General features: G+C 38.7%; 1 protein-coding gene across 1 annotated transcript in view; it reads right to left on the reverse strand.

Annotated features, from left to right (window-relative positions):
- The window catches only part of lars1 (leucyl-tRNA synthetase 1), a 22,407-nt gene extending 7,600 nt beyond the window's left edge, over positions 1-14,807 (reverse strand). Inside the window, exons 1-25 of the mRNA XM_018691642.2 lie at positions 14,662-14,807; positions 14,163-14,284; positions 13,618-13,705; positions 13,400-13,480; positions 13,072-13,215; positions 12,398-12,559; positions 12,078-12,190; positions 11,701-11,764; positions 11,256-11,344; positions 10,890-11,115; positions 10,433-10,520; positions 9,379-9,455; positions 9,089-9,142; positions 8,793-8,933; positions 8,259-8,336; positions 7,950-8,035; positions 7,587-7,652; positions 7,277-7,359; positions 5,791-5,929; positions 4,962-5,174; positions 4,355-4,412; positions 3,887-3,950; positions 2,400-2,583; positions 1,151-1,241; positions 712-852 (exon numbers count right to left, since the gene is read on the reverse strand). Coding sequence (XP_018547158.1) covers positions 712-852; positions 1,151-1,241; positions 2,400-2,583; positions 3,887-3,950; positions 4,355-4,412; positions 4,962-5,174; positions 5,791-5,929; positions 7,277-7,359; positions 7,587-7,652; positions 7,950-8,035; positions 8,259-8,336; positions 8,793-8,933; positions 9,089-9,142; positions 9,379-9,455; positions 10,433-10,520; positions 10,890-11,115; positions 11,256-11,344; positions 11,701-11,764; positions 12,078-12,190; positions 12,398-12,559; positions 13,072-13,215; positions 13,400-13,480; positions 13,618-13,705; positions 14,163-14,284; positions 14,662-14,667 — 2,658 coding nt within the window. The 5' untranslated portion in view covers positions 14,668-14,807. The remainder of the gene's footprint in view (positions 1-711; positions 853-1,150; positions 1,242-2,399; positions 2,584-3,886; positions 3,951-4,354; positions 4,413-4,961; positions 5,175-5,790; positions 5,930-7,276; positions 7,360-7,586; positions 7,653-7,949; positions 8,036-8,258; positions 8,337-8,792; positions 8,934-9,088; positions 9,143-9,378; positions 9,456-10,432; positions 10,521-10,889; positions 11,116-11,255; positions 11,345-11,700; positions 11,765-12,077; positions 12,191-12,397; positions 12,560-13,071; positions 13,216-13,399; positions 13,481-13,617; positions 13,706-14,162; positions 14,285-14,661) is intronic.
- Positions 14,808-14,943: the final 136 nt, after the last annotated feature.

Consider the following 14,943-nt stretch of genomic DNA (forward strand, 5'->3'; position numbering starts at 1 on the left):
CAGTGTGTGGAGGACCAAAAAAATACAAAAGTTTGAGGCACACCAGAGGTTCTCAATCCTATTAAACTACACAGCCAGAGGTCACAGCACCTCCCTAACAAAACTAGGCACACACCATATTAACTGGGCATGTGTATGAATTTCACACTGTTGTGTGCACCTCTGTGTCCAATGAGTGCCTCTTAGCTCTTTAGCTAGCGGTGCTGAACACATGATTGGAGAAAAACACGGGTTGTGGCGCCTTTGTTGTTGCTAAGCGACAACTGAAAAACCCATCTACAGTGCAGCGGCACTCTTTCATATTCATAAATTCAAGTGTTAAAAATATTCTTGGCTGTCTGTGCTGTGGGGAGTGAGCAACAGTGTGCGAATTCCTTTCATAGTGATGAGAAAAAGAAGGCCCATGGTGTGAAGACAGGCTCCTGGAGGATATGTACACCACCAGAGGCTATATGTGTGTGTTAGTAGCCATTTCACAGAGGTAAATGAGCAGTGGGATTCAGCGCAACTGCAGGCCGACATGCCTTGTTGATCCCAGGTGTAATCATGAAATATTTCATGTGTCTGTTTCAACTGAAAGTGTACAAGGGAGATAAATTCAAAAGACAAAAGTGAGGAAAGGATGAAAGTAAGATTTGAACCTGCAGTCAAAGAACACATGCAGCTTAGAACATGAAATCAACAGTATGATGCCAAATCTATATTTCTTACCTTGCCCAGTAGACCCCAGGTGTATTCACAAAGGTGCGGGCAGATCGGGGCCAGCAGCAGAGTTTGTCTCTCTATGAACTGGAAGACGAGGTCTCTGTGCATGCCTTCGATAGCCAGCTCACGGTACTTATCTTTGGCTGCCTGCATGCACACACAAAAACAGGTGGGAGATTTAAAGGTTGTCACCATCACTGGTTATTATGCGAGTCCTAAACTATCCCATACACTAAAATCCAGTGAATTCATCACATGCTCAGGATGAGATGTGAACCCTCACTCGTGTTATGCTCCAACTAGTTTAAATCTGTCACTGGAGAATCCATAATATCACTTCATAACATGAGGGTGACATGCATGCTTGTCTTTATGATATAAGGATGATTTTTTTTAAAATCACTGGAATTTTTATTTTTTTTTCTATAAAGGACATTTAATTTACCTGGAACTCAAAGAAGCCACTCTTCAGAGCCTCCTTGTACATCATCCTGTCATAGTGCTGCTCTGTCTTCAGGATGCCTGCATTCATCTCACTAGACAGGACACAAAACCCTTTCAATCAGTCTGCAAAGTCAGTTCACGATTCATGAGTCAGAAAGGCCAGGATCTTCCAAGGGAATTTAAACTCTGGAGGACTTTTCTTACTTCTATTTGTGTGGTTGCATTTCTTGCCTTTGAGTACCAACCATAGACTATATGGTACCAACTGATCATAGAGAATCAAATCAGTTCACCTAAGCTCATAAAATCACACTGCAATACATCATAAGAGAAACTGACTCTGTTTACAACCTCGTATGTAATCCAATGTGTCGGACTGGTGGTAAGCATGGTATCAGTATGCTATTTCTGCTTAAATGATTTGTCTACCAATTAAGTAGTGACTGACTTTGAAGAACTGGTTGGACACAGTTGAAGACATATTTGATATGGAAAGACTCACTCATATACTGAGAATCCAACAAGCCAAATTTGAAGCGAAATGGGACAAACGGACAACGTATAAGTCCCAGAACAGAGACCACTTGAGACATGAATGTTGATAAATGAATGGTGATATTTACAAAAGATCATTATTACAAAAGACTTCAACAATGCATATGTCCTCCCGTCACTGACACTAATATTTGTTGTACTTTGTTCTGTGTATTATGAGCAAAACTGAATAATAAAATTTTATTTAGTGTAAAATTCCATCTCTCTATCTGATATCATTCAAAATAAATCCTTTTGGGATTTTTAACTGTTAAATAATTTAAAAAATAAAAGCAACTGAAAGTTGACACTTTGGGGTCTTGGTCATACAAGGTGTTTTCCCTTATTTTCTGACACTTTTATAAATACTTAGAAACTTATATAAATTATAATTATTTCAAGCCAGAATTTCTGTCTCTTCCTCTTTTACTATTAATCCATGCTTCTTGTTTTTATTCTCTCCATCAATAAAGACCCTGCTGTTCAAGGACGTTGAATTATCAAGAATAAAAATTCAGCGTTGTATTCCCCAATCTCCATGATTTAAAAACCCACATGTACACATTTCCCGGTGTGGGGGAAAATGAATACAATTCAGCGTTAATCTTATGTATTTTGCCTTCTGTAATGTGAAAATCTGACCATAATAATGCTAGCTATAAATCTTGGTGGCTGTCCATCCATAGCACAACCTCTAAAGGAATTCATGCATCTACCTAGCAAAGACCCGGTCGTTGAAGGTGTCAGCAGGTCCTGGCCTCAGGTTGTTCTGGTTGGCAATCATCTCCTTAACCCACTCTACCCAGGTGTAGAGGCGCAGGATGCCAGCGTCAGCCATGGTTTCCACAAAGTTGGCATCTTCCACTGTATCACCGGCATCGGCTAGAGCCAGACGCATACCTGAGAGAGAAAATGAAGGGGTGTGTTGAAACAGCAGGACGTACAGGGAACAACAGAACATGTTTAAAGCTGATTTGGAGTCAGCTTTTCAGAGCAATGCCTCTATTCTCTTCACTGCATTTGTGATTTTCCCAAATTAAATATCCAACTATACAGGCCCCTTAATCCTATGTTATACATACAAACACTGACACACAGCTTTTCTCTTTCCGTTTTGTTAAATATTTTGACAACTAGGTGAAGTTGACAGACTTAGTGGAAAACTCCAAAGTCTGAGAAAACTTCAAATACCCAGCAGACATCACTCCAAGCTCTTAGACAGGAAGTCCACTTAATAAATCTATCTGCTGTCAGGCCATGAAGTTCTTTTCTCCCACAGTAGGAAAGCTTCTAGAGACACAACACACACATCTATCTATTATTCAGCACATTCAAAACATAAAAAAACAAAGGAGGTAGAAATAACAACCCAAAAAAAAAAAAAAAGAAAAAGAAAAAAACCCAGAGGGTATAGATTTAGATTTACTAATCCTTAGGTATACTGAGGGCAGGAGGGAATGGATATCAGGGTTAATCTGTGTACAATCCAGGCACTGTTGAAAAAAATATCAAATAATCATAGCTAGAAAAGAAAAACAGAAATCCAAACAAACATATAGAGATTAACAACATTAACAACATTCCCTGAAATAGTCCAGTTCTACCACTGTACATCAAGTCTCATTCTTGGTCTCAGAACTTGTAAGTGAAAATCTTGTCTTCCTCTCGTGTGTCTATAAATATTTGATTTTAGAGTTGCTTCTTTTCTTCTCTCCTCTGAAACTTTCTTTGCTGTCCTGTGGAGACACCAGCAGCAGGTACTGCTTTCGGGAGTGACGATCATGCAAATACATGATAATTCATGACTGTCTGGTACATTTCTAGTGCAATAAAGCTGTTGGACATCTTAATTAAAGCACACATAACAAATTATTATACAGAGACTCACTGCTGCACAGTGCGGTATATAGGATCTGACATATACAATGGCTTGAAGCACCTAATATCAACACTTCGGCCATCTTATGAAGATGGGGCGTTTTCCAATTATCTTTAACACTGGGATAAACAATGTTTATGGCATAATTAAGTGTAATGTTGTGTGCACTATGAAAATAAACTGTAAACTGTTCTAAATGTACACATGATGTCTCCCATGTTTCAACAAAACATAACAGAGTTACTATTGAAGTCATGAGAGGGAAGAGAGAAGATACAAAACACAACACGGGAGCAAGATATATCAAGAAAAAGCTGAATGTACCATCTGCTGAGAACTTGTCAATGGCTTGGGTGAGAGTGAGGAAATTTCCAGTTGATTTGGACATCTGGTGAATAGAAAAACAGATGTTAGCAGTCAGAGTCTTTCAAGTATGTCCGCCCACATAAGTTCATTACAAAGCATAGAGGAATAATATCATTAAGTCACAGACAGTCTGTGTTTAAATCTAAAACAAAGCAAACCAAGTGCAAATCAACAGCACAGACAGTAATTAAAATTCTTGACGGCATCAAACACTAGTTAATTACTGGCATATGAGATAAACAAATAGGTTTGCTGCAAAATATGACAATGTTAATTTTACTACTTATTAATGGTCTGTCTGTCGGTACTCAAACAAGTCAGATAAAAGACCACGTCAGATGGTTTTTCTTGAGTTGTAGCTTTAATAAAATATATGTTGTTGTGATAACAAAATATATCCAGATTAATATTTCACAACATGAATACCTTTTCAGAGTTGAGGAGCAGATGTCCGTTGGCTCGCACTGCTTGTGGCCACTTCCCACTACAGATAAAAGACAATGTTCTCATTAATGTTATCTTCAGCACCACCACCATCATCATCATGGTATGTTTAAAATCATTATCATGACACTGATGATGCCATTTTTCTATGACTGATAAGTATCTCCATGTAACAAACTCAGGTTATAGCTTGGGCCTGATGCAATTGGACAGTCCAAGTTGAGAGAGAGTCCAAATGCAATGTTCCACTTGTGAGCTTTGGGGGTGCTGGTACATGAATCTTAATTTCATTGGATGGAGCCAGACTAGCTGTGTTGCTAGTCTTCTTCCCGTGTATTGTCCGTCTTGGTAAAAAAATGAATGTTTAGTTGCCAAAAAGTCAAAATTTTCCTTCAATAGTCCAAAATTGAAGGGAATGCCATCTAAGTGGATGACAAATTAAAGAAATCTGTAAAGCAAGGCATCACTAATGTAAATAAAATGATAATCTTAATTTTCAAATCACCTGAACATTGTGAATTATATTACATGCTACAAATCTAGCCCCTAGTTTATTTTTTCCTACCCTTTGTTGAGTGGGCAAACTCACTTGTCTTTGGGCCACATAGCCACATGGTTGTACAGGTAGTAAGACAGGTGGTTGGGAACCAGGTCTTTGCCAGACACACGGACATCCACAGGGTACCAGTACTCAAACTCCCTCCTCAGCCTCTGTAGGTGCTCTTTAGGGATGCCCGTCTTGGGGAAAGGAGATGTCTTAAAGAAGATAAAGTCCCACACCTCCCTGGTCATCTGCTCGGGCCTGTGGGAGATTAAAAAAGGATAAAAGAATGGAAAAATAATGGTCAAGGTTAGAATGAGGGATATACTGGGCTTAAGTGAGGTGGATAAGTAATTAAAAACTTGTCTGTGACTGTGTTTTTGTGTTTGATGGAGTTTCATTTCTCATTGGAATTTTATCTCAGTGCTCAGGACGAGATTTGAGGATGCTAAATGAACAATGAGGTATGTACTGATTTTTTAAAAACTGTTTTTGAAATGCAGCATTTGTCATTGATTGCATGTCTTTTTTATTTATTTCATGGGATGTCCGAATAGGACATCCTATTATTCTAATTTCATGGGATGAATATTTCATGGGATGAATACTGAGCAACAAATTGACTTTTTAAAAAGAATGTCTGAAAGGCAGCACCTGTCATTTGAAATGGTTTAATTTATTTTCTAAATCTGAGTCTTTTCTCCCTCAGGTGAATAACATCTATGGTTGTTTGAAGGCAGAAAGAGATGGACAAAGGAAGGTTAAAAAAAAAAAAAAAGAAAAAAAAAAAAGAGCCCAAATCAGTTAGTCAATCAGTTAGGGTCCAATCATTGTTTATTCTGGTGTGTGGGCGTGTGTGCGTTTTGTGTGTCCGTACTTGATGCCCAGTGGTGAGGCTCCCTGTCCGTTTAGCACACCTCCCTGGAGAAGGTGGGCTACAGTGTAGTAAGCCATGTAGATGGTGGAGTCCGATAGTGACTCAATCAGCCACTGCTCGTCCCAAGGCAGCCGCGTTCCTATGGTAACCAGGGGGCATGCACACATGCAGACAGAGAAACACAGACACACACACACACACACACAACCAGAAAATCCAGAGAGAGAAAGACAACCACATAATCAGGAGAGAGAAAGTGAAAGACAAGAAATTACTAAGAAAAACAATTGTCTCCTCTGTATTGACACAATCTTTTGTTGCATTTGTTGCTTTGTCAAGCTGGTTACATGCTGGTGCCAAGAGAAACAAGTCCTGGGATTCATCGGATAATCTTTGGCAAACAGGCTGAGATGTAAATCTTTATTGTCAAATAAACTAAACTAAAATTAACCAAACCACAAGTGGTCAACCTGTTGTTTTTTCAGACACGAGCAATTTCTTTTTTTCAACTGCTACTTTTCCTCAAATTTTAACTCTGTTGATTTTGAGGGCAAAGAGAGTGGGGAAAAAAAAGCTACAAATGGTATACAACTCAATTGGCCTGAAATGCACTAAGCTCATGTTTGTGGTTTTCCAGGGAGAGTCCATTGAGAGCTTTTACCAGCTTTCAGTGGTTAAAAACACACAATTATTGCAAGCTTGAACAGCAATTAATTTTTACAAGCAGTAGCTACATGAATATGAGGTCTGAGCCAGATTAAATAGATTTTATCAGAAAATAAATGCACCTACTCTTGCAAGCATTTGCAAAACATTTCACAGTTATTTTTAATACCCCATAGGTGTTAGGTTTAAACACTATACTTTGTGGCTGGGTACAGTCTGTCTTTGGCTTGTAGGCATTACTGTATGAAAAGACTGGAACCTATAAAACTATGTACTATGTTTGTGGACTTTTTATCCCATGGTTCGGACAGAAATGAAAGGAATCTCCCCAACCTGCACTTTACAACAAAATCTCTGAACAGAATATCAGTCTGTTTGCTGGTTTGCTGGTTGGAGAATTTGTGCTTCGTATTCTGAAAAGGTGTGAGAAGATTTCTACAGTAGGAGTTTACAAGAGGCCAAGACAGTGCTGCACTGGCCTGTGCTGTGTGCCAGCTGGCCTTCAGTCTGCATCTATTCCTGCATGAGCAGAAAGGCACACTGTTGCTAGGTGCTTTATTGTCAGTCCTCTGTCTCCATCTATAGACCATAGAATAACCATATAAACACCAGTCATACGCCAGTTCAAGAAGCCTTTAGATCCTGTTTGGATTTGACATGATGGTAAATTTAATCCTGATATAAAAAATATGTTTTTTTTAATGAGATGAAGATGATAGCAGCATCAAAACTGTAAATAAAATTAAAGTTGCATAGGGCACCGACATAAACATTGACTGTATCCCTTAAACACACAGACACAATGGAGTTAAACACTCACCAAGTCCATAGGTACGAGAGCAGGCATGCTCCTGGAGCCAGGCCAAAGTTGCCTCAAAGTTTCTCCTGGTCTCATCACAAAATCTGTAATGTTGTATAGAATTACACATATTACACATATAGTACGCATCAACACAGCAAGCAGATGCTGTTATTTGTCTTTTCAGACTAATTACAGGCTGTAAAGTCATTTAATAGATTTTCTGCACTCTATACTATATTTTGTAGACCTTCAAAGGAACCCTGACAAACACTGTAAAAAGCAAAATGTGACAGGGATGGAAATTCAGTGCACTGAGTCATTGACTTACGTTTCCAAAGACTTGAGGGCTTCATTGGCCTGCAGCTTCCACTCAGCATCCCCATAGTCCAAGTACCTGAAAGACGCATATAACATTAACTGGGGAATAGCATTAAACTCTTCAACCATCTTGACCATTTTTGGTCATTTTTTTAAAAGTAGCATTAATCAGCATGAGGCCATTTAACAAAAATAAAGCCTCGTGAGAAAAGAGAGAAAAAAAAATCATTTAATTTACATCTATTCCACTAGTTTCCATAATAGTACCATGCAGCTTCATATCCACTGAGGTCAAATAATAACCCTCACATTACTAATTAACATACTTTTTATCATAAAACCTAAAGATTCTCATGATCAGTATTCACGTTACCACTGGTCACAGAGAGCCACGACACACTCATCAGCTGAACGTGACATCACCGATTTTTCTGGCTCCATGTAGATCATGGCCTCGCCCTGTGATAGGTTAACACAAAGCCAACATCATTAAAAATAAACAGAAAATCAAACTGGACATCTCCATCATACTCAGCATAGTAACTCTATACTCTGCAACAAACAAACACAATCCAGGATAAGGCCAGGATTTAAAGCTGTTCTACCACATTTTATTTGAATATATGTTTTTTGTATTTTGTATTGTGGATACGTTTTGTGTAAGAAACAGAGGATGTCTTACCTTCTCCACCATCATCCTCTGGATTGGTTTCTTGACATCCTGGACCTTCTGCCCCTTGTAGCCATCAACCAGCATTATCTAAAACAGGAACATACAGAAACATATCATTTATACCAGTGCATTTGTTTCACAATCCTGGCAGCTCTGTCAACAAACGGTTTATTCTCCAGTCACAAATGATCCTAAACTGCTCAGTGGGAAGACACATACTGAGTATACACATGTGAAATGTGCTCTGTTTGATGTGCAGTTGCATCGCCCCTTGCAGACTATGTCTACATTTAAGTTATTATCTCTTTCAAATTCACAATCTGCTGACAGTGAAAGCCGCTGACTTTGTAAATTTTAACATGTCTAATGTCATAATGTTGTGACAGTAAAAAAGGACTTCTGGAAAATTCTAAGACCCCTCTATGTGTGTGTCATGTTGAACAAATTCACGGTGCTCTCAAGCACACTTTTTCCAGAGAAGCTGCATTTTGCTGACCTATGAAACTGTTTTTTCCCCACTTATTAACCACAAAGTCAACTCACCCCTTCATAAAATCCTTTTAGGTAAACTTTCTCCTTGGCCTCTGCCAGCTTGTCTTTGTCATTCTGGCTCTGGATCTTCAGCTCATCACACACCAGAGGAGCTGACAGGTTACCATAGCCTGGGATCTCTATGATAGGGACCTGACAGGTGCACAAACATATGTAAAACACACATATTAAGATTGTATTTAGTAACTCAGACAGAATTTATTTTCAGATTTGTGTTTTTTTGACTAGAGCTGATGAGTTAAGTGCAACCTGACTGAAATCAGACTGACTTTTGAAGATCAGCATACCGGCTCAAAAGGCAACACCATCTTGTCCTCAATTCCATACTTCTCCCGGAGAGCCTTTTGGAAATGCAAGCATTAACAGCAGCATTAATATTGCAAAACTGCAAAATGTAGTACATGTTTTAGTCCTTAATGGTCACCTATTTTTCTTCAGTTTAGTCCACCTGAACTTAAGCAAATAACACAGTAGACTAGTTTAAGAGTACAATCTGTTAAAAAATTTAATGACACAAATTTCCAAGCTTGGTGGACAGCAGCATAGTAGAAATTTAGTTGCAGGTCTGTAACTATACCTGTTTTTTCTTGATGTCCCTGAGAGCAGCAATGTCATCAGGAGCATCAGAGGGCACACTGGTAACTACCCCAGTACCTGAGGAAAATGGCGAAATGGCAAAAGGCCAACATATTGAATGTATTAAACAAATCAAGTGGTTATGTTTCTCAGTGATAATGTAATTTGCATTATACAAATTCAAAACTATGAAATCTCCATTGCCACCACATTTCTACAACCGCCAAGCAGCTGCACTGAAGCAACTTACAAACTGAGAGGAAAGGCAGAACAAATTAACCTCATCTGGAAAATGATAAATGTCAACCCCTGTCCACCCTCACTCATTGTTTTCCATATCCCTTAAAGACAGTATGGCACACTAGGCATGAGAAATTCATTCTTAATGAAATTCTGACATTTCAACTCCAAACTCCAAATTCCAATTAATTTCCAATAAATTTCATCAACAGAACACATGAATACAAACAGAAAAACTAAATCCTTCAAGCACAACAGACCAGAGAAATAGACAGTACTGACTTCTAGGAGAACGGAGAAACTCTGAATGCAATTAGATCAATTTTGTATGTTTACAAATGTTCTCCCTTGAGGCAAAACAGCAGCCATTTCTTCCATCTTTTGACATCACAGTACACTTATAAATTCTATGTTGACCTTGGTATGCTATTTTGAGACTCAGTATTTTTCCACACACCTCAAAAAGAATACTATAAGACAAGGAGGAATAAGGGATGACACTCTAAACTTACCTAAAGCAACAAGAGCTAGAATAAATTATCTTTATTTGAAACACAGATAGTAAAATCAACACATTTCAAGGAGCTTTTGTTGAACTTTTCAGCTTAAGTAGCCACTTAAGAAAAGAGTGTAACATGCCCTTACTCAAAGGTATTCTGTGAGTAACACTGGCAAGGAATCCTTTTAGTAACTACAGCGCTTTAACCGATGTGACATTAGTCTGCCTTGCAAAACAATTTAAAACAAATCTAACAGGACAACCTCTCTAGATGAATTTATCTCTTAGCTATATTTCACAATGTCTTGACTCGTACCTTTGTCCTCCTTGATGGTGAGCATGGGCAGAGCGTAAATAATCTTGTAGGAGGTCAGAGGAGCACTTAGGGCACAGCCAAGGATGTCCTAAACAGAGGCAAAACGATGGTAAGCTTATTCTCTTCATATGTTGCCAACATACCTTATCATACTTGGAAAATGTACCTGACTTACTGTTGTTTTACACTTAAGTACGTGCAATAAATTGAATAACTTTTTTGGCCACTTGGGGGCAGCAGAAACAAGACAGATTGTTATTATAGAAATATCAATCAGAACCACAGTAAAGGTCAGTTTTGCAGCTTGTTTATGCCATAGTCATGGAAACTTACCAGTTTCCTTCACATGGCAAACCTGCCAAACTGATGTACTGCTTTTAAATCATATCAAGTAACAGTGTTGTCCTTATACTATTAGCTTGAACTGAATAAAAACCAATAGACACAAAGTTAGTACCTGTCCCAGTATTTCCATGATCACTGGCACCACTCCATTCTCTTTGGTGAAGCCCTGGTAAGACATGTTCCTGGCAGACCTACTGGTGCAGATGAAAATGTCTCCGCTGGCTGTCTCAAAGGCAACATACTTCATGTCAGGCCTCACCCAGCAGTTGGTTTGACCGAACATGGTCTCTGGTCTCAGAGTGGCAGCCACCAGGAAGATGTTTTTACCTTTCATGCCGCTGTGGGGAGGGCAGAATCAACAATTACCTTCTGTCTCTATCTAGAGTTAGTGTTATTGTATTTATCAATCAGAATAATACTTAAGCAGTAGTGTCCTTCCCAACCAGTTATTGGTAGTAAAGAGTTCAGTGTGTGTTACCTGCTATAAAAGACTTTGGACTTGAATTTTGCTGTGTACGGCTCAACTATCTTCATCTTGATGAGAGTGTACTCCTGAGGTCCAACTCCCTGTGGGTGAGGAATAGATGTTAGTTGGGAGAAAAAGAACAAACATTTCCAAAAATTTAATATGGAGAATTTTCTTGAACCACAGTGAAATGTAGCAACAGACAAAAAATGGCGCATCGAATAAAATCACTAAGGAATGAATGTGAATGTGAAGTATGAGGTAATGTGTTGAATATGCAGTACAATAAAGTGTAATGATTTCAAATATACATATGCTGACTCAAAATGGTGGTAAATTGTGAGAACACAGTCTCTTTTAATGTTTGCTATAGGACACACAATTGATCATGTATAATTATGTCACAGTTTTGTTTTTCACAATTAAAACATTATTTCATTGAGCAAGTCAAGTGCACCTCTCCTGTCTGCCTGTCATGGTCCATGCATGGCTGTCCATCCTTGGGGGAGTAGATGGTATACCTGCAGATAACAGTGACATTATACATTTAAAAGAACCTACAATGCCACAAAAAAATCTAATTGAACTGGTAAAGACCAAAAGGGCAGTTATCTTTCAATGTCCATCCATCCAAAATTTCAACTTTGCTTTTACCCAATTAAAAGAAATGACACTGGTACAGAAAAGTTGGCACATTATCAGGCAGTACAGTTCAACTGATGGTGACAGCAACACAGATAAAGTGTTTCTACTTTCCTCCGTGTTCCCTGTATCATGGGATAATGCTACAGCACAAGTAAAACATTTATACAGAAACCTCTAAAACTATCTCACCTTTTGCCAAACTTGATCTTTTTTCTCTCCTTCAGTGTAATGAACTGCCACCTGACGAAGGAATCGTAGAAGGGGTTCACATCTGTGGTGATGAACGAGCGCCTCCAGTCCACCTGTGAAGATTGAGGCACAATTTATTTTAATTGCTTGATCTAATCATCCTCAGGGTCAATTAATCATGGTGATTCTAGCTTAGGTATCAAACAGGGAGATGATTATGTGTATGTGACTAGGGTTATCTTTTGTGAGTCTATTAACAGGCAGATACAGAACAGAGAAACACAGTTATTTGCTTGTGTTACAGGATTATATTTAGTCACCTTGACTCCCATCTGTTTGAGGTCTTTAACAGCCAGAGGAGGGAAGTACTCCAGCCAGTGTTCAGCATTGGCAAAGCTGGCAATCTCGTGGTCATTGAGGCCCAGAGATCTCATAATGTCCCATTGGAAAGTGGATGATCCAGATTTGGCCACTGCTTTACTCTAATGGAAGAAAAAGAAAGTTTGCAGGAAGTTGTAATATTATAAATTTAAATGAATGCTCATGAATGAGCCCCTCATCTTTATCCAACAGGTTTGGTACGAGAGTTTCATAAGTTGCTAATATGTCTTATTTCTTTTGACTTCCACATAAAAACACTCAGATTTTTTTAAGGAACATATCATCTACACTGAGTTTAGGGGGGATTTCTTATTCCCACATAGGCAAAAGTTGATCTTCTGCAAGAAGACACTGCTCATCACAGTTTACAGTACATCGGTCTCTCTTACAATCTAAAATTGAAAAAAATCATGCCTCTCTTTAAACACAAATTAGGAGGTACGGAGAGGGAGAGAAAGGAGAGAAGCGATTGTTTACTCTCTATTTTTTTCTTTTACTTACTTTAATTTAAAAAAAAAACAGACATGGATAAACATGTTGGTTAACTATCTGTGTATTTTGGTGTATATCCCTGTGTGAAAAATGCCACCAGTCTGGTCCCTAAGATCCTAACCTTCTTGCCCTTCGCTTTGTCCTTGATGATGATTTCATCAGATGTCTTTGGCTTCTCCTTCTCCTTCTCCTCTTCTTCCTCATCTGGAAACTGTGGAGGGTTTCCATACAGCTCCATCTCTCTCTTGAGTTTGTCTGCACAGGCCTGGTGGATACAGTATAGACATATGAATACCAGGTTAATTGCGCAGGGGCGTTCAGAAAAGAATGTAGTTGATGAAAACCTGCATTTGCTGAATGCAAAGTGGGAAGATTATGTTAGATCATGTGTTCTCAAAAGGAATCTACGCTGATTTTTGTGACAAGGCAAAGCTTTAAGGCCCACTCACTTTGATTGGCATTCCTGTGCAATGCAGCCCGAATGGGAAGAGGCATTTCTTCCCCTTCAGAGACTGATAACCCACAGCAAACTGCAAAAAAATGTTTAACAGCAACAACAAATAAACAAGTGATAATAAGTTGAATACCTGTATCTCAAGTATCTGTCATAGTTGCAGAAGTTAATTTCTCAGTGTTCATCTGTGTCTGCTTTTGTGTGCAAATTTACCTCACACTTTGACAAGCTGAAGGTATGGCCAAGGTGCAATCGGCCATTCATGTAAGGGTAAGGGAAGGTGACAAAGTACTTGTTTTTGCTGGAAACAAACAAAAAAAAGATTAATCAAAATATACATTTGAGAACAAAAGGATTTAATATCTGACATCTTTTTTCCAAGCAGAGTGTTGTGGAAGGGGAAATTACACAGGGCAACCTGTGTTAAAGACTCAGTTTTCACCACACAACTTAACTTGCATAGCTTGTTTTTCAACACCATCAACATAAAAGCTACATTACGTACCAACAATAATACATATTAAGAATTTGTTACACTTGTAGTTGCATCAGGGAGAGATCAGTTAGAGGAAGTACACCTGCAGAAAATGTTCTGACATTCCTGAGTACAACAATCTCATATCCTTCCTTTACAAATCGTCTTACAAGTGCATACAGGACTATTCCTAGTTCAAGTGTGTGAGAAAAAGTAAAATTCCAGTGGGATAGAACCAACATAAGGCCCTTTCTCATGACAGCAGCTGTAGGAAACTACTCACTTTGTGCTTTCCCCAATTGTTGTGGGCGCATCATGTTCAAATGCCCTCTCCTTCTCCCATTTCTCCTGGATTTCTAGCTCAATCTTCCTCAAAAAGTCCAACTTTGCTGTTCCTTTCCGCTCCTGGAATACATTAACGAGCAAGATGAGGGTTCACCAGAGAAAAGCCAGCACTGTGTTAGTGGACTCAATATAAATTTCATGCCAAAAATAAAAAAAACACACACATTTTAGGGTAACTGTTAACACCAGAGAATAGAACACAATAGATTAGAGCAGAAAATAATGTCAAACACGTGTTCAACAACACAACAATTCTTATCTCTGGTCCAGCTGAGTCAGATTTCTTACAAGTCTATCTCTGCAGTTGGTTCGGCAACTAGCTTGTTAGCTAACTTAGCTAATAGCTACAGTTACTTAAATAATGATATAACGTCTCTAGTGCCTCTAAACCCACAGTAACAACTCTAAACTGTAAATAATTAGAGCATTGGACCTACCGTCATTTTGACCTAAGTTGTGAGCTATTTACTCTACTCTTTACTCTCACGCAGAAAACGGTGTCCAGCTTGAAACGGGAAACCCACGCCACCGGTGCCTGGCTGATGACACCTCCTATCAAGTTCGCGCATGGGTTACTGGGAAGTGTAGTCCGTAGACCTTTACAGGCGTCGTATCGTTCAACTTTTAAGCAAATAAGAACTTGATTTGTATAATAATGCTTTGGTTAGCCTAATATATTTCGATGTACAGCTATGGGCCCGCTGCAATGAATTTTAATA

The sequence above is a fragment of the Lates calcarifer genome, linkage group LG20, assembly GCF_001640805.2.
Source record: "Lates calcarifer isolate ASB-BC8 linkage group LG20, TLL_Latcal_v3, whole genome shotgun sequence".
Taxonomy (NCBI): Eukaryota; Metazoa; Chordata; class Actinopteri; family Centropomidae; genus Lates; species Lates calcarifer.